The sequence below is a fragment of the Microcebus murinus genome, chromosome 12 (genome assembly GCF_040939455.1).
Source record: "Microcebus murinus isolate Inina chromosome 12, M.murinus_Inina_mat1.0, whole genome shotgun sequence".
Taxonomy (NCBI): domain Eukaryota; kingdom Metazoa; phylum Chordata; class Mammalia; order Primates; family Cheirogaleidae; genus Microcebus; species Microcebus murinus.
This window is the reverse complement of record NC_134115.1, coordinates 64703123-64723133: the sequence shown is the minus strand read 5'-3', so window position 1 is coordinate 64723133 and position 20011 is coordinate 64703123. Positions and strand designations below refer to the sequence as shown.

General features: G+C 41.8%; 2 protein-coding genes across 2 annotated transcripts in view; both read left to right on the top strand.

Moving 5' to 3' along the window:
- GRIN3A (glutamate ionotropic receptor NMDA type subunit 3A) overlaps positions 1–20011 on the top strand; it is a 154403-nt gene that overhangs the window by 112349 nt on the left and 22043 nt on the right. Inside the window, exon 6 of the mRNA XM_012768941.2 lies at positions 502–653. Coding sequence (XP_012624395.2) covers positions 502–653 — 152 coding nt within the window. The remainder of the gene's footprint in view (positions 1–501; positions 654–20011) is intronic.
- Positions 18347–19205, top strand: PPP3R2 (protein phosphatase 3 regulatory subunit B, beta). The gene has a single exon (XM_012768942.3). It carries the CDS (start codon positions 18445–18447, stop codon positions 18955–18957), a length of 513 nt encoding a protein of 170 aa, XP_012624396.1. The 5' UTR covers positions 18347–18444; the 3' UTR covers positions 18958–19205.

Sequence of the window (20011 nt, the reverse complement as noted above, 5' to 3'; positions counted from 1 at the left end):
TAATTTAGTTCTCATGCTGTATTGTATGTTCACATTGTCTTATTATACAAAAATAAATCAAAAAAAGTAAAAGAAGTTCATGTGTTAACAGTGATAAAATAATCTCATAAACCAAAGATTATGATTAATCCAATTCTGTGTACTGAAGGTCCAGAGGAGGGATTCTGAGAGAAGTGGATAGAGAATCCTAACCCTGGTAAAGACCTCAAAGAATGCTTCTAAGAAATGCTTTGAAGGGAAGGGCAGAAGATCTTGACATAAAATGTTCCACCAGTACACTGCACACAACCCATTCCTCTCCTTTTCATACTCATCTCATTGACTCAGAGATGCAGCCAATCTAAGAGTAATCATATCTTTGAGTCCTTTGAAGAAAAGATGATGAAAACTCACCATACCCTTGTTGTCAGATATGATGGCAATATCACCCAAGTACAAAATACAGTGACCTCCTCTCAGGAACAGTGTAAGAAACTCATCTGAGATTGTATTTTCTCCTAGGATACGGCATTGGTCTCCCACCCAACTCTCCACTGACCTCCAACATATCCGAGCTAATCAGTCAATACAAGTCACATGGGTTTATGGATGTGCTGCATGACAAGTGGTACAAGGTGGTTCCCTGTGGCAAGAGAAGTTTCGCTGTCACTGAGGTATGGAAATGCTGCTGATAATGTTGACACTTTGACAGCTCTACCTTAAAGAACATAAGGAAATGCTGATACCTGTGCCTCATACTCCAGACCACTGCATTTATTAATACTAAGACTCTCCATGATACTTGGATTACTTTTCACTTCACCTGAAAAGTACTCATTCCTATAGGAATTTGCAGTGAGTTTGTCTTTGATGTAAATGTGATGCTATTTTGATGAGTTAATGTCTAAATTCCTACTTTTCCCCACAACCGATATTCACAAATACAGAAGAAAGGCTGTTCTGAATTACAGCAATAGTGTCTGACGTCAACATTAACAGTGTTTGTTTTAATCATTAATTGCTGGTTGTGATGTGTATGTCAAGATATCCTTCAATATATAACCAATGCTTTGCTAAATTCCCAATGGTGACTATCTAGGGATAAATCCTCCATAAGTTTAGAAAAACAGACACACTTTAACTAGTACTTCTTAGATTACAGAACCATAGATTTTTTTAGAAAACTGAAAACAACAAATTCCCTTCTTTAACAGTTGGGAAACTATTACACAGAGGTACGAAGTGATATGCCAAAGGCACACAAATATTCAGAATATGCTTCTTTTGGTTGCAATATTCTGCCTTTACAACGTGATTAGAAGTAAATCTACAAAATAAGGCAGAAATTGAATGATTAAAATAGGAGACTGAAAGGTATACTCAGAAACAGGCTCAGATGTTTAACCCTTTACATTCGGATGTCAAGTGTGGATAATGTCGAATAGATAATGAGAAAAAAGCAAGTGAGTGCAAAGGGTTAAAAAGAGAAGCCAAATAAACTTATACAAGGTCATCCTAACATTAAAAAAAAAACTTAAAGCCAAAAATAGTATCTTCAAATAGATTCTGTTTGCTAAGAACTCACAAATTTGTATTTCAACACAGCCTCTTCTTCTGAGCTCCAGATCATATAGGAAGGTATTCCTATTTGACATCTCCACTTGAATAACCTATAGGCATCTCAAATATATCTTTTCAAAAGCTGAACTCTTGATCTTCCCTCCTAAATCTGCTTTTCCTCCTGTGCTTCACATCTTGGTAATGGCACCTCTGGCCATCTAGTTACTCATTCCAGAAAATGGCAGGGAGCCTTAATGCCTCCCACACTTCACCTTCGGCTCTATCAGCAAGCCATATCTTTTCCTCCTATGAAACATGCCTCAAATATGTCCATTTACTGTCATCTCCACTGTCATCACTCTAGTATAAGTCATCATCTCTCACCTGGACCACTACAAAAGTCTCCTAACTAGCCTCTCTGTTTTCACTCCTGCCTTCCTCCAATTTGTTTTCCACATAGCAGACCATTATTCTGCTCAGAAGCCTGCAATGGCCTCCCATGTTAATCAGGACAAAATCTGAAATGTTGGCATGGCCTACAATACCCTGTGGGACCTGCCCCAGCCTCATCTCATGCCACTTTCCTCCTGGCTCATTACAGCCCCACCACAATGGGCCTTGTAGATGGGGATACATCAGTGGCTTCCTACCTTGGGGGCTCTGCACATGCTGTTGCCCCCTCTTCCTCAAAACTCTCCCCTCTGACATTTGTTCAGCTAAAGCCTTCACATTATAAACTTCCAGCTAAAATATCCCTTCTTCAAAAAGACATCTGCACTCTCCTATTTAGTGCAGCACTATTCACAATAGCCAAGATTTAGAATCAAGATTTGGATGAATGTTCCATTTCAGTTTCCAGGATAAAAGAAAAAAAAAAAAAAAAAGATTTGGATGAATGGATAAAGAAGTTGTAGTACATATACACAATGGAATGTTATATATCCATAAAAAAGAATGAAATCTGGATGGAACATTATGCTAAGTGAGATAAGCCAAGCACAGAAAGACAAATCTCTCATGTTCTCACTCATATGTGAGAGCTAAATATTAAAAACAATTGATCTCATGGAGACAGAGAATGGAATAATGGTTACCAGAGGCTGAGAAGGGTCGCAGGGAGGAGAGGATAAAGTGGGGATAGTTAATGAGTACAAAAATATAGTTAGATAGATAGAATGAACAATACTTGATAGCACAACAAAGTGACTATAGTCAACAATAAGTTGGAGCATATACTTTAAATTAACTGAAAGAGTGGAATTGAAATGTTCCTAAAACAAAGAGATGATAAATGCTTGAGGTGATAGATACTCCAATTACCCTGATTTGATTAACTCACATGATATGCCTCTGTCAAAATATCACATGTACTCTATAAGTATATGTGACCATTATGTACCCATAATAATTAACAATAAATTTTTTAAATAAAATAATAAAAATAAAATCCCCCTTCCTCAAACCCTGATAATCCTTGACCAGTAAAAATCATATCTCCCTTTATAATCTCATATACCTCATATTATTTCATAGCACTTGTCATAATTTATAAATTTCACTATTTTTAAATATACATTTAATCAAATTGTTATTTTTTAGCATATCTCTTCTTCATTATACAGTAAGAGCTCTGGGGGAGTGGGCAAAGGCTTTGTTTACAATTGCGTTCTCAATGCCTTGCGTATAGGAGGCCCTCAATAAATAATCATGGAATAAATGAATAAGAGAGACTGAACAACATACCTGAGAAGAAGTTGGGGAGCAGAAGGTAAAAGAAGAATCAGAAGTGACATTAGTAGTGTATTGGGATGAATAATGCCCACCCAAATTTCGTGTCTACCCAGAACTTCAGAACACGACCTTATTTGGAAACAAGGTCTTTGAAAAGGTAGTTAATTAAGTAAAGATGAGGCCACGCTGTATTTGGGTGCGTCCTAAGTCCCATGACTGGTATCCTCATAAGGAAGTCATGTGAAGAGAAGGCCTTGTGATTGGAGTAAGTAGCTACAAGCCAAGGAATGCTAAGAATTGCCAGAAACTATCAGAAACTAGGAGAGAGGCATAAAATAGATTCTCCCTCAGACCTCAGAGCCTCCAGAAGGAAGCAACCATGCTGACACATTGATTTCAGACTTTTGGCCTCCTAAACTGTTAGAGAATCAATTTCTGTTGTTCTGAGCCATCTAGTTTATAGTAATTTGTTATAGCATCCCTAGAAACTAATACAGACAGACAGATAGACAATGATGAATATAGATAATAGATAGACAGATGGATAGATAAACAGATAAAACAAGGGCAAATAACTCCAACTAGAAGCTGAGGCAAGCTGGTCAATGCTTTCGGCAACTAAGTATACCTCTGATCTTCCTGGAAGCCATGACAAAAAGATTGTAAGATGAGTTGGGAAGTTTTTAAATCAGAAAACAAAGTGGAAGTGAACCTATCTTTAATTCTAACTTCTAAAATAATTCTTTTTTTAAAAAATGACACCAAATCACAGAGTTGACAATATTTATAAGAACCAAAAATATTGCTTCTCTAATCCTTATATTGATGCTTCATAGAAGTTGAAGGCATGATGTTAGATGTGACCCAGTGAAAGCCTCTTGAGGGGCAGTGACATGCAATTCATAGCCTCTGTTTCTTTATGACCTACTCAAGCTGTTTCTGAAAGCTTAGGCCACCTGAAAAAATGGACTTGCTCATTCAACAATATTTATTGAGCACCCACTATGTGCTAGACATTGTTCTAGATACATTGGATATACCATTTAAAAAAGAGACAAAGATCCCTACCTTTGAGGAGTTTGCATGCTAGCAGGAGGAGACAAATACATAGTGGACATAGCACATAAGTAAATTATTACTAGTATGTTACAAGGTGAGAAGCAGAATAGGGGTGGTGACAGCCATCATGGAAGGCCTCATTGAGAAAATGATCATTGATCAAAGATTTGGGGGAAGCATAAAGGAAAATGGGGACATAGGGAACTAGCAGTTGGGAAATTTTAGATGTAGTCTGCTGGAGACATGGAATAAGGGGGTGATATCAGGATCAAGTGGTACTTGTTAGGACAACCTTGGGCCCACATCCCAGGTCAGCTGAATTCAAAAGGGAGAGAGAAGTAGGAGTGAGGAGAATGGAGGAGAGGTGTGTCCTTAATTGGAACTCTAGAGACAGAAATAAAAGAGAGTACTGGTAACATCCATATGTGTACAGAGATAGGAGGGCCACCCCTATCCTCAGGGAAGATTATGAATACACATAGAGTTATTCAGTCTATACTGTGGCATATCCTGGTCTGTGCAGTAACACACTGTTCTAGAACGTTGCTCACCTGTGTCCATGTAAGCAGCAATGCATATCATGGTGCACTGACATATTCATCTTGATCAACCTAAGACAGAATTTCAGGATCATCAGAACCTAAAGATAGATCATAATTAAGTGGAAATAAGTGTCAGCTCATTGGCTGAGCTTGGTCTCCTGCGCAGAGGCCCTTTGCCTGGTGCATTTCCCATGGCTCAATACACTGAGTCTCCACCTGCTTTTTTTTTTAACTTTCTCCCAGAAAAGGTCAGAAGAAAGCAGACTTTTAGTGCTTTTCTTGCCATTCCTTCTGCCTCAAATGCCAGGCACTGCTGGGCTGTGTTAGTGTAGGTGGAGAAACCAGGATTGGCTTTGAAACCAGACAAGCCATCTCGGAGGCCTCCCTCTATCATGAGCTTACCTTTGGCAAGTCATTTAATCCAGCTCAGCCTCAGTTTCTTCATCTCATCAGTGGCTCCTGTGAGGGGTGAGTAAATTGGAAGTTTAATAAACATGGCCCTCATTCTCCCTCTCTTCCCAGGGGAGGGGTGCAGGGCAAGGAGCAACAGATGCAGGCATGCTCTGGGTGGCTCCTCTCCCACAGGTGCTCTTGGCCCTTGAGGAAGCCATGCCTTGGCTTATTTCTGACCTTACTTTCCATTTTGCCAGTTAGTGTCTTAGTCCTTGTCTGCTGCCACAGAGGAATTAAACACCTTCTTTCACTCTGAAAATATAGTCTAGTCTGGATAATGAATTATACGATCACTGAGTAATAAAACATGAAAGATGCTTTTTTTTCCCGTGTTTCTGGCAGTTGGACATTAATACTTGGCCCTGCGTGAGAACCTTGACCTATTCACCTCCCATCTCTTTGCAACCCCAGAGCTGTCGAGCTGCAGTTTCCCTGGAAGATAAACTCTTTTTTAAAAAATTCCAGGGCTTTACCTGCTCCCCAGAGTCACCTAGGAAATTGCAGGTCCAATTCTGTAGACCAGACCTGGCAATTTTGGAAAAGAAATTTGAAATTGACTTCAGATGTTTTCCCACAATCCTCTCAGTGCACCTGTGCCTCTGCCCACGGTGGACTCATTGGCGAACAATTCCACTGGGGAAAACGTATGGCAGGGTATAAATTTCCTTCATTTTCCTTTGACTCAGCAACAACACACAAAAAAAATGTAATTTTTTCAAGTCCCTGAGTGAATTTAAGAGCTCCAGGGCAACAGTTTTATGAAATCTGTTATTCACAAACCAGGAAAGCAAGGCAGCAGACCACACTTTAGCAAGCTCCAAAATTCTTCAAGGAATTATTAAGATTTATGATGATACCTCATTTTGTAAATCTCCTTTAAATAATGGTTTGAATAATGTACCTTTTAACCAAATGGGACTAGTCAAGAAGGAAAAAGAAACAGTGACCTTGGCAGGGAACAGATAGCACACTCCAATGGTCAGAGGAGAATTTCAAAGAACTTATTTGCAAAAGTATGGTTTAAGAAAACCAACAGAGATAGTGCAGTCTCCCAGGCCAAGTAAAGTGAGGGTGCCATTAATTGTGCCTGGGGTCAAAGGAAAAAATGAAGAGAGCCATTTCCTAAACCCAGGGGACATGGGAGAGGACTTTCTAGGAGCTCTGGCCATTTGGTTAGTGGTACAGCCATCCCACAGTGACCCAGACAGAAGACAGCCAGGCAATAAGAGCCCAACCTCAGGCTCCTCCCACCCTTGCATCTTCCACCATGGCCCTAGGTCAAGGGAGCCTATCGACGTGGTCCAGAGAAGTCAGCTTACCAGAGCACAAAGCAGGATAAAGATAGGTGGAGAGTGGATCTAGAAGGGCAAAAGAATGTCCAGCACTGCCCCTCGTGGCACATGAAAGGGGGTGGGCCAGCCACGGGACAGCATCTGCAGTCTGACCATCTGAGGATGAGAGCACTCTGCACCGCCAGACAGGGGGCCAGCCGGGAGGGAGACAGATCATGACTTGCCCCGGTCAGGAAGGAGAGAGAAGTCAGCCAAGTCCACTGGAATGACCCTGGTCTTGGGAGTTGGACCCCCCTGGCTCTACCATGATGAGGCAGCTCCATGTCCTTGAGAAAACTACAATACTTAACCTCTCTGAGCCTCAGTTTACTGCATATCCTACTGCGTTGTTACAAGGTTTTCTGACTGAATGCAGGAGTCTCCTCTTGTTGTTAAGTACTGAGGGAAGCTAATATGTACTGAGCAAGAGACTAAGCATTGGAGTGAAAGGAGCTCTATCCCTGGAACCCAGAGGCCTCGATTGCATGGGGCGGGGAAACGGAGAAGCATATTTGAAACAATCTGAAGGTAAATCATTAAACTTTTCAGTGATTTTATTATCAAGGAAAGTGCACAACAGGAAACGTTGCCCCATTCTTGCACTTACCCCATCCCTCACCTCACCCCATTCCTGACAACCAGCCCCAACCTGACCTTTGGTCCATTCCTGATCCCTCCTATCCTCGGCCTTCCCCGAACCTCACTCTTCACCCCCTAAGGAATGGGGGTCCCCTAAGAGATGGAGTGAAGGTGTCTGTTCAGCTCATTATGAGGTCATTTTAAAAGCAGATGTTTAAATGGTTTGTTTTTTTAGAGCACTGTATAGGTGCAAAAGTAAATATAACTATGGTATTGAAACATCCGCATCAAAAAAGGCACATGAAAATGTCATGAACCCAAATAACTGAACCTCTCTGAGTTTTCTCCTCTGCATAATGGAGGCTCAGTATAAGGAACAGAGGTAATGTACATAAAAGTGCCTGACACAGAGTAGGTTCTGCATGATTGGTAGCAATCATACACTTGCCCTGACTCTGCCAAAACCAATTGTATGACCTTTGAAAAATCACTTCACTTCTTTAAACTGGTTTGCTTGGCTTAAAGAGCCATGTACCATGGCCAGCAGAGCTGTGATTTTCAAGTAGATGCGTTTAGAGTAGAGTCCTGGCCCACCCAGAAGAAGATACGGATCCTGGGACACAGCAGACAGTGACCCAACTGGCCTCCAGCCTGGGCTGTTCATCCCCCAGCCTTGATTCCCAAGGACCACCAAAATGTGCACCTGATATGTTGATGTGTGTTCACCTATTCATATTTATTTAATGAGGAAAACAGAGATTACTAGTAGCAAATCCATTCTTACCCATTAATTTTTAGGTGGAGAAAGGGAAGGATTAGTCACTTATATATTGAAAGCCAAAGGAATCACACAAGACACATCAAGAAGTTACAATTCTGGTCAGTTTTCTGCCCAGTTTACCTTTAATTCATATTAAAAACCCAAAGGGAATGGTTAGGGCAATGGGGGAAGGCTAAGTTTTAATGCAGTCTTTCTTGCTCTTGACAATGAGGCCACATCTCAACACCCTACTGCCCCTCTCTCATTCCTACCCCTTCCCTTTTCAATTTAAAATGTCACTGTCTGCTATTCAACCTGAGGAAAGTTATGGCGAGGCAAGGAGAGTTAATGACTGTGAATTGCTTTAAATTGAAAACTCGTGTATGTCAGGAGCCACCTTGACAGCTGAGTGCTTCCCTTGGAATAGCCTAAGTAATTAAGTTTAATATTTAAGCCAAGCATAAGGTCAGATGGAACCCATCCAGGCAGTGCTTTCTGAAAACCTGAAGAAGCACAAAGCTGTGCATATGTCCTTTTTATGACATGAAGTAGGATTGGGCATGAAGAACGGGAAGCCAGTCTCAGAAAGGCCTCACCTTCCTCTACCCTGTCACCAAAATAAATTCACTCATACATTCATCCATTCATTCATACACCCATCCGCAAACGTGTTTTGAATTCCCATGTGCCAGGCCCATGCCAGGTGCAGCCCATGCAGAGATAAATACAGAGCTCACAGAGAGGGAGAGACAGACTTGTGAGCAAAGCCCCTATTCTACACTGCCACAGTGGTAGCAAGAGAAGATACAAGGTACAGCAATGACACAAGCAAGACCCTGATTCATTCATGGAAGAGCTAGAAAGAGCCAAAGCAGACTTTCTAGAAGGGGTAAACCCCGCAGGGGGAAAAAACTTCCAGGTAACACATGAGCAAGACATTGAGATATAAAATTATAAGTGATACAATTTGTCCTTGCCCTCCAAAAACACTGGACCTGATCATGCTGGATGGACAGAATTTGATGCCCTATTTATATGCACCTATTATGGGTCCCCCCTCCCCCAAGGGTTCTAAAATTACAGGTGGCCACTTCCCCTTGGCCCACTTGTTATGCAGCCACAGCTAGACTCACAAGTCAATTACAAGCTTTTAACCTTTCCTGAATTCAGTCTTATAGCCTCTGTATTACCGTGAGGTCAAAAAGTTCAGCTCTGGAAGTGACATACCAGGGTTTAACTCCCAGCTCCACCACTGTGTGCCTATGCCAGCCATGCAGCATCTAAAATTTCAGATCTTCTTCAAAACTGGGGATAATAATAGGGCCTGCTTGAAAGTGTGAAATATATTTAATAAGATTGTTTATGAAGAATACCTGGCTTAACAAATGCTCCCTCCTCCTTCCCTGATTATAGAACTATGCATACAGAAGAAAAAATATTTAGTGAATAATAAGCACACACAAGAAATTATAGTTAATACACCAACTTGGATCCATCTCCAAAAAAGCAGGAGCATCTTATCATTACAAGCATCTTATAACTCCAACATTAAAAACATTCTTTTATTTAATGCTTACATATTTACAGAACCGAAGACTTTTTTATTGGGAAACTTGAGAAATGCATGATTCCAGAATTTTCCACTTTGCAAAGTACCAGGTTAACTAGCTTTTATAATATTGCACTTTTTTCTTCCAACTCCACATCTAGATATGAGTGGGAAAACATGAATAAAATGTATTACAAACCATCAGGTTGCACCTAAAACAGATCTTTACAGAAACAATAGTTAACTATCATCTTTAGCACATGACTGCCACACTAGAAAAAAAAAATTCCCTAGGGCCATTGTGTTTTATTACAAAAATAGAATAAAAACTTTGACAAAATGATCCTTTCTAATTTAATTAAAAAATGTGGGTTTTTTAATTGTTTTCTGTGGGTGAGTTATATGCAACTCACAAGGTGCTAAAATCAATTTTTACACTGCATGACAATTGAGTTGTATGTGACTCATAACATACTTATTAAATTTGTTTCAAAGAATTGAGTCTTCCTATGTTTCACGAAGCCCCAGACTCAAAACTAGTGTGAGTTAAATACAACTCACATGGCAATTAATGTGTTAAATGTGGTCAATGGTATTTCAGGGTCAGGCCACTGGGTGGGCAGGCCTGGGTCTGTAGTTTTGTTTTCTGTCACCCCACATGATCACAAAGTTAGGGCTGCTTCTCTGTTGCTCTCTGGCTACTATAAATGACAGAAGTTTGAATTCTGATACAGGGAAAACGAATAACAGCAAGTGTCCCCTAGACCACAAACTGTTAATAGTTCTTGCCTTTCCCCTGGTTAAATTCAATGAACTCATGAATATTTATGAAACGCTACTTACTATGAAACTAAAAGGTACGAACGGTGCTCAAACTGATTAGGACTATGGCAAGAGACAGTCTTCCTTCAAATTTTTTAGACTTCCATGCACTTCAATCTGTGGGGAATCGCATGAAAATGGGACTCCTCCCTCATCTCTGTTTCCTGTGCAAAGAGTAGTTGCCTCCAGACTGAAGATTCTGGCTTCAGAAAACAGAGAAAGTGCAGAAACATGTGAGGATTGCCATCTAGTGGCTCTCATGTGCGGTGTGACAGAGCATTGAGTGAGCAATCCTTTTTTGTCCCTCACAAACAGCATGCACCACACAAACACCTCACAAACACCACGTCTAGAACTGTGAGAAATCGCCCCAACACTTCCTCCAATGCATCTGAGGACAGCGGTCCCCATGCAGGATGGGAGTTGGTAGAATTCCAGGGCGCGTTGGACGAGAAGGCGGCGTCACGGAGGAAGCCTGGAGCCCTGACAGGGGAGCCCCTCTCCTCACACAGCACTGCCGGCTTCCGGCAACATGGACGCGCGGGGATGGCCAGCCCGGGAAGCCAGTGTCTGCACATTTGGAGCCTCTCTTTGGCCACCTCCTTCTATCCCTCCATCCAATAAGACCTCAGGCCTAGTGTTAGGGGTTGAATTGTGCCCCCCCACCAAAAGATGTTGAGGTCCTGATGTCCTAACCTCCAGCACCTCAGGATGTGGTCTGGTTCGGAAATAGGGTCATTGCAGACGTGATTGGTTAGGTTGAGATGAAGTCATACTGTAGTAGGGTGAGCCCTGAATCCATTCTGACTAGCGTCCTTGTCAGAAAACTACCAGCCAAGAGCAGTGGTGCACGCCTGTACTCCCAACTACATGAGAGGCTGTGGCAGAAGTCGTAACAGTAACTATCATCTTTACTGGAGGATTGCTTGAGCCCAGGAGTTGGAGTCCAGTCTGGGCAACATAACAAGACCCCATCAAAATTAAAAAAAAAAAAAAAAAAAGACCACTACTATGCCAAGACACACATATGGGGAGAATATGTCAGACAGACAATGGGGAGAATATTCATCAACATGGGATGATGAATACAGAGATTGGATTTATGCAGCTGCAAGCCATGGAATGCCAAAGATTGCCGGCAATCACAAAGAGCTAGGAAGAGGCAAGAAAGGTTTCAGAGGGAGCATAACACTGCCAACTCCTTGATTTCAGACTTCTAGCCCCCAAGACTGAGAGACAATGAATGTCTGGTGCTTTGTTACAACAGCCCTAGCAAACTGATACACCCAGCCTTTCATTTCTAGTGCCTCTTTAATCCTATCTCAGGCCCTTGTTTTCCAGACAAGCATGTGTAGTTGTCACCATTCCCTAGATGCTCTGCCAGCTGCTGGTGCCCTGCCTTGTTCAATCTACTCTGCACAACACCAGATGAATCTCTCCAGAATCTGATTCTGATTAGGTCACTCTTCTGATTTTAAAGCCTGTGCTTTCTCTACCAAATAGAAACCAAATTTTTTAGCCAAACATTCAAAAGCCTCCTTGGTCTGGTTCCTTCCAGCTCATTTTCTGCTACTTTGCTCGAGTACTTCAACCACAATCAACAACTTGCTGATACCCACACCTCCCCTCTTCCCACATCTGTGATTATGGGACTTGCTTCTCCCCACATTGCCCTCAGGATCAAACACGTCTTGCACAAAACGTAAAAAGCCATCTATCTTTCCCTATTTGTTCCCAGCAAGAAGTAAATTATCAAATCTCTGAGTTCTTTAGCTCTTTACCCTCACCACTTTAGGGACATCTTTTGTTTTCCATCCTGTGTTGTTATCAATTATAACTCTCGAATGCCTCAATTCGCTCAGGAGTCATAAGCTTTCTAAGGAGGGACCATTTCTGAATGCCCTCAAACCTTTACATGTTAAAACATCCCTGAATAAATGATGCCCTGTAAGGAAAAAATCAGTAAATGTTGCCCTTTCTTCAGTATCTGCAGAATGGTCAGACTCTAACACCATGCACTTCCTTGACTTTCCTGTTTCAATCACACTGGCCTTCTTTAAGTTCATCCTCCTACTTGTTTTGTTCCTCCTGCTTCTTTAAGTTCATCCTCCTACTTGTTTTGTTCCCCCTGCCCTAGTGCCTTTGCACATAGAGTTCCTGGAACACTCATCCCTTCCCAGAACACCAGCTAACTTTTACTCCTTCAGATTGCAGATCAATCATCACTTCCCCAATGAAGGTTTCCTCTTGTGCAAATTCTCCTGGTACCATATACCTCTCACCTGTAATACTCAAGGCAGATGTTCCTTTCTATCTATGAACATGATACTTTGGTTAATGTCTACCTTCCCTACAAAGCTACAAGCTCCATGAGAACAAGGACAGCAGGAAAAGTATCCAGTTAAGTCACTATTGTATCCCTCTCACACAGTACATGCTTGATAAATATTTATTGAGAAAACAAATGAATAGTTGAGAATATCTGCATGTGTAAGGATGTGAACAGTCTACTGGAATTTTTCAGATAAGCCCACAGTGGGCAATAATTATAACCTCTACCATTTTTGTACTTACTATGTGCTAGGCATTGAGCCTAGTTCTTTGTTTAATCCTGAAAATGACGCTATGAGTTAGCAATCATTGTCCTTGTTTTACAGATGAGTGAACAGTAACTCAGACAAGTAATTCTGCCCTAGGCCACAGGTTTTTAAACAGCAAAACTTTGATTTGAAACCACACACTCCAAAATTCACATTAAATAAGCATCCCAGTACAATGAAAGAAAAATAAGTGGATTATTCCTAATCCTTTTGAATATACATGATAAACATAAAAGACTGACCAGATAGGGTTGCATCCTTAAAGCCATACTGCTTATTAAACAGTAGGTTTCTCAAAGGCAAAACTATATTTCTCAAGGAACTGTTCCTTACTCATCACAGAAACCCCACCATTTGCCATAGAGCCTGGCACACAGTATGGGCTCAATATATTAATATATTTGCAAAATGGATTTAAACTTTAAAGTTTGTCACATCCAAAAAAGATAAAATACATATAGCCAGAGTCCAATTTCTGCCTCAGAGAAAGCAAACAAAGATGTAGGAAAGGGAAAAGAAAGGAGGGTACAAAACATATTGAGCACCTACTGTATGCTGGTGCTATTTTAGATGCTTTTTAAACATTTTTCAATTTAGATATTACCTCATGTATACCTACAGTAAGGCTTAACACCATTATATTTTGTCTTATTTCAGCATATTATGGAAGTACAACATTTTAGTAATGTGAATTACTTTTGTACAGTTTGAGTCAAAGTATAAAACACCATTATATTATTCCTGCATTGCAGTGGAGAACCCTAATGCTAAGAAGCGGGTCAAACTCAGGGCTATGTGGGTCCACGGTCTATACTGTGGCTAACATCAATTCAGTTAGATGTTAAATATGCTGACCAGCAACGCTACAGAAAGGTGAGAACATCCAGCCAAAGGTCAGGGACCATTTGTGCAGCTCCTAGAATGGCTGTGTGACCTTGTTCAGGAACCCGGTCTCTTGACTGGCTTCAAAGATGAAGCTTTCTTTATATGAGCCTCAGGTTTCATCAGTTCCATTTCTGTTGGTTTTATTTTCCCGTGTCAGTTATTTTTTGGATGTGACCATCTCCTAGTTCTTTATCTGAAAACCTTTGAGGAAAAAAGAAATGACTTGCTGAAATAGAAGTGCCGTCAGGCTCCCAGTTCCTTCCAAGACAATCAGTCAACACTTTTAATTTACTTACTGCAGTGAACGTCCTACAGTCCCCATCAATCCGCAGTGATAAACAGGAAAAGTAACAAATAGTGTTTTCCATGGAAATGACTAAGAATAATGGCCAGAGAAAATTGAAACAATGGCATTGAGTCCTACAATAATGCTGAACTACAAAGTTTATGAAATTAGAACAATGGGAACTCAACTTCCCATTTACTCCAGATCCAGGGAAACGTTACATCCTCTACAATGCAGGAGTAAAGTGATTCTGCTTGTGCACTTGAATTATTTCAACAAAATGGTACCATCTTCTTCGTATTGTCAGTTCAACCATTCAATTAATTAACTCTTGTGACAAGATTTCTCCTATTATGTAACATTTCTATGTACATTCCCTCATCTGACTTTCACAATAGCCACAAGCAGTAGGTGAATTGTCACTATTTTAGAGATGAGGACACTGAGGATTCTCTAAGAGCTCATAGGTAATAAGGGAAGAGCTGAGACTGGAACCAGGTCTATTCTACTCCTGTGCTTTCTCTACTACCCCTCACTGCCTCCTAATAACACAGTCACATAGAGGAATACAGCTTACTAAGAGATTCCACGCTGGTAACTCCTTTCTACATAATGACCACCAAGGAATTACTCAGGAGGTCAGTGAGGAACCCATACAAATACCTGGTGGGCCACTGATGTCAGTTGCTACTTTTCTCAAGCTTGCAATGGGAAGTCTGCCATCAGTCCTCAAAGATCTGTGAACCGGAGGAGCCAAAGTTAGTGCTGGTAAGGTACTTAGAGCAGTGTGTGCATACTGTCACCAGTATACCAAAAGGAGTACACAAAAGGAGTGTTTGTTAAATGGACATACACACACTTAAGTGTCCAGCATGGGGAGGTAATCTTTCTTTAAAACATCATCTCTACTAGCAGTGTAAATAATAATAAAATTAGTAACAGGAATAATGATAATGATGTAACATAGTGGCTAACATCAGCATTAGTCTTCATAAAATTGTCCAAAATGTGTATTATTAGCCCTGTTTTTCAGATGGGAAAACTAACATCAACCAACTTGTCCAAAGTCTTACTGCTACTAAATGGACAGTTAAGATTGGATGCTTGGTTGCCCTATTCTAAATTCTTTTCATCCCATCATGCTTCTTTCAAATCTAATTAATTCAACCAATTGGGATAATAATTTGATCATTAAGTATTTTACCCTCCAAACCTTTCTTTCTCCCTTTAACTGTCAAAATCTGTGTTGTCTAGTATGATAGTAACATATAGCTATTGAGTGCTCAAAATGCTGAGTCCTATTTGAGATGTGCTGTAAATATAAAATATATACTTAGCACAAAAAAGTAAAATTAACTCATTAATAAATTCTAATGTTTACTACATGTTGAAATGATAACACTGGGTATATTTGGTTAAATTAAATATATGATTAAAATTAATTTCACTTTTTGCTTTTTTAATGTTGGTACTAAAAAATTTTAATTACATATACAGTTTTTTTTTTTTTTTTTGAGACAGTCTCTCACTCTGTTGGCCAAGCTAGAGTGCCGTGGCATCAGCCTAGCTCACAGCATACTCAAATTCCTGGGTCAAGCGATCCTCCTGCCTCAAGCTCCTGAATAGCTGGGACTACAGGTGTGCACCACCAGGCCTGGCTAATTTTTTTTATTTTTACTAGGGATGGGGGTCTCGCTTTTGCCCAGGCTGGTCTCAAACTCCTGAGCTCAAGCGACCCTCCTGCCTCAGCCACCCTGCATGAGCCACCACACCCAGCCAAATTACATATATAATTAATATAATATTTTTATTGGACAGTACTGCTTTAGATTATTATTTCAAGGTCTACCTACTTTATCTTCACATACTAATCTCAGAAAGAGCTAACTAAGATGAAAATGTTTTTGTCTTTGAATTATTTGCATGGCATGGACACGAGATGTCCAAACACTGAGTTCCATGATATCTGTCAGATTGTTTTTATTTTCTACCATAATCCATAGCAAGAAAATACATAATATTGCAAACCCAGAACATCCCAGTATTCCTTTATTATACATATACTTCATTTAGTTTTATATATATACCAATATAACTAAAATAACATCATGCAGTAATAGTAATTTCCCTTGCTAATGATATTTTCTGTTCAATGATCTGCTATTCTATTTTTTATGTTGCTTTTAATCCACCAAACTAACTTCACTAGCTACTAATATGTAGCAACCTACAGTTTGTAAAACTCAGTAGAGTGCTTACAAGTGAGATACTGATTCTGTCTACACAGAGGTGAAGGGATATTTTAGTAAATAAAAAGACGGACCTAGCAGAAATGGATGAGCTAGTGGAGGCCTGTAGCTATAGCAGGTTCTGTGGCCTGTTCAGTTGACAAAATTGAGGGGATCTCATCAGACTAAATGCTTCCTCCCTCCTATGGAGTCAGACCTAAATGGACATATCTAATGTCCATCTATTCTTCTGTCTGCTCAGCATCAACCCTTATTAAGGAAGAGCAAGTGCTTCTTTTGGTACCTGCTCTTCCTACCTACCACCCCCTCCCAACCCCAGCTTCAGCCATGAGGTTCAAATAGAAGCTCACACATGTTATAGGCCATGTCCAATGGCTTAGGGGTAGGAACTCAACCCAAGTGAGAACAATCAGGGCCTGTACTTGGGATTTGTAGACATATAACTAGAATAGGGGAAAGTTAATCTTTTCTGATGATAAAACCCCCATAGTCTCAACTTGGAATCTATTAGTGGTTGTGTTCTCTGCCATACAAAAGAATTGCTTTATCACAGGAGAGAATGAAGGAAAGAGAAGCAAGGTGAGAGATGCAGAGAGGTCAATATGCCCAAGTCCTTGCAGGGCCAGCTTCTTGGGTATATACCATGCAGTCACACAGGGTCCAATACCTGGTTTAATGCTCTGCTGTGACCATCTTGAAATTCTTAATGATTTTCAAACTAAGGGCCCTGCATTTTCATTTTACACTGGGCCCTGAAAATTATGTAACTGGTCCTGAGGCCTTGGTTCCAATTGTTCCTTAAGCCCTATGTGATCCTTACCCTTCCTAAGACTGAGTTGTTCAGCACTTCTTTTGATTATGTGAGATTCTTCCAACAAATTCTCTTTTTTGCTAAGCTTCTTAGAGGTGGGTTCTCTTACTTGCAGCCAAGAATCTGTACTACACTGTAGTCAAAGACATAAGATTAAGCCAATAATGCAATCCCAGAGACTTCAATCTACTCCTTGGTGTGCCCAGAGAATAGAGTTCTCTGAGAGCACCTTGCAGCCATTCTCTGTTCTGCAGGACAGCTGCCAGGCACCAAACTACAAAGATGAGGATTGGGCATGAGATGATGGATTTGAAGTCATAGAGTAATAGAGACTATGTACCTAGGACCTGTGTCCTCTTAAAAAATGTTCCGAATTCAGGAATACATTAGTGCCTGTAGGTGATCCAGGTAAGAAAGTCTGTGTGATATCTGGGTGGTCTCTTACCAAGACTCTGAACCCCATGTCCTGGAAACGTTACAAAAGGATGTTAGTCCCAGAGAATTACAGGAAATACATATAATTTCAATGCTTTGACTGTCATCTTGTTTAGTCCTTACACTGGGCCTGTACATCAAGCATAAGGAGTCTTTGGTTGCAGATCAGTCATTTGACATACATTTATTAGCCTCATCCTGTACGTCAGGCACTGTGCTCCCTGGATACTGCAGTGAATAACACAGGTGTGTCCCCTTGGGGTTTACTTTCTCAAGAGAAAAAAGTGAGGAAATGAGAAAATAAAATAATTGCGAGGGAAACGGGTTATAATGGAAAGCTACAAGGGGATTGAGAGAAGGGAGAGAGTAGGGTTAGGTAGCCCAGCTCTTCGCCTCTGCCTCTCCCGGGCACGCTCTGGCTAGCTACCCTTCCCTCCTTCCCCTCCCATCCCCTCTCCCTTTCCTCCCTCTTTCCCTCCCCTCTCCCTTCCCTCTCTCCCCTTCCCTCTCCCTTCCCTCCCTCCCCTCCCCTCCTCTCCCCCTTCCCTCCCTCCCCCTCCTCTCTCCCTTCCCTCCCTCCTCCCTCCTCTCTCCCTTCCCTCCCTCTCCCCCTCGTCTCCCCCTCCTCTCCCCCTTCCCTCCCTCCCCCCCTCCTCTCTCCCTTCCCTCACCCAGCCCCGCCCGCCTGCGTTCCCCTGCCCACTGTCCCACCCGCGCACCCACCGCCCACGGGCGCAACCGTCCCCGCGCGAGCCCCTCCGCAGACGCCCCTGCTCGCCTCTCCCACCTGCCAGCCGTTGTCCGGGGCCCACGATGGGAAACGAGGCCAGCTACCCGCAGGAAATGTGCTCCCACTTTGACACTGAGGAGATTAAAAAGCTGGGCAAGAGCTTCAAGAAGCTGGACCTGGACAAATCGGGCTCGCTGAGCGTGGAAGAGTTCATGTCCATGCCCGAGCTGCAGCAGAACCCGCTGGTGCGCCGGGTGATCGACATCTTCGACACCGACGGCAACGGAGAGGTGGACTTCCGGGAATTCATCCGCGGGACCTCGCAGTTCAGCGTCAAAGGAGACGAGGAGCAGAAGCTGAGGTTTGCGTTCAGCATCTACGACATCGATAAAGATGGCTACATCTCCAACGGGGAGCTGTTCCAGGTGCTGAAGATGATGGTGGGGAACAACGTGAGGGACTGGGAGCTACAGCAGCTCGTCGACAAAACCATCATCATTCTGGACACGGATGGCGACGGGAAAATATCCTTTGAGGAATTCAGCGCTGTGGTCAAAAGAATGGAGATCCACAAGAAGTTGGTAGTAGTTGTGTGAGCCTTTTTCTTCAGAACGCCACCCAACAACAACTTTTGCTTTCTAATCTCTTTCAAGATTTGCTCAAGACGTCCAGCAACGCCCTCTCTGACTTCCCTGGAAGTATTTCTCTTCGTGAAGCCACATTTTCTAACACGTTTCACCACCCATTCGGTGTTATTAATTCTTCTTCTCTCGGTGATTTGGGATAACACCCTGAAGTGGGGAAGAGCAAGATAAAGGAGCATTGGTGGGAAAAGAAAAGGAAATAGCTTTTATAACCCTATTTTTCTTTGTTTTGATTCAGAGATCAAACTGAAAAAAATCTTTAAAAGTTCAAAAATAAGAAAATATGCATCTTTGCCTTTATTTTTCATTATTTTGTATATGGGAGGAAATTCACAATTTTCGTGGGTGTTAGGTGAACTGTTTTCATTTACTTTCAGTGGTTAGGTATCTTTTGATGGATTGCCAACTTCCTACAACAGATTGTAGCAACAGGGACAAATACATTTCTCTTTGCTGGGCATCTTTTAATCCTTGGGAAGAGAAGTCCATCTTTCCCCTTAGCAGCGTGCCCCACCTTCTCCACGATGCACCCAGAAATCCCTGAGCATGTTTTAGGGGTAGCAGTCCAGTTGGGCTCCTCCTGTCTCATTGCTCCAGCTCCCAATAGAATCTAGCTTCAGGGTGCTTTTGAGAAATGCTAAATCTGGATTAAGTGCCCAGCCCAGCTATCAACCTCAGTGGCAGTGGGTTTTCAGAACTGGTGGCCCATTCCAGTATTAAGTTCAGCAAGGGGATTTCCAGTCAAATAGGGCAGAGACCATCCCAAAAAGTGCTCTCACTTCCAGTACTAAGGCCCTCCCAGTAAGACGGAATGGGACAGATTCAGTCAGTCTTCCCATGGTGCAGAGGTAGTTAAGATTGAGGCTGCAGGGGGCTCTCCCCAGGGTGCTGAAGTGGTGCTGCTTCTGGTTCTCAGAGATGCAGAGACCGACAAGCATGTCTCTATAGCAGAGGTGAATACTGGCTACACTAGCTAAGCTTGGTTTTGAAAATCAGATCTGGGGTC

What these genes read in the sequence shown, in the direction of transcription:
- PPP3R2 (XM_012768942.3), top strand. Translation starts at nt 18,445, where the DNA reads ATGGGAAACGAGGCCAGCTACCCGCAGGAAATGTGCTCCCACTTTGAC.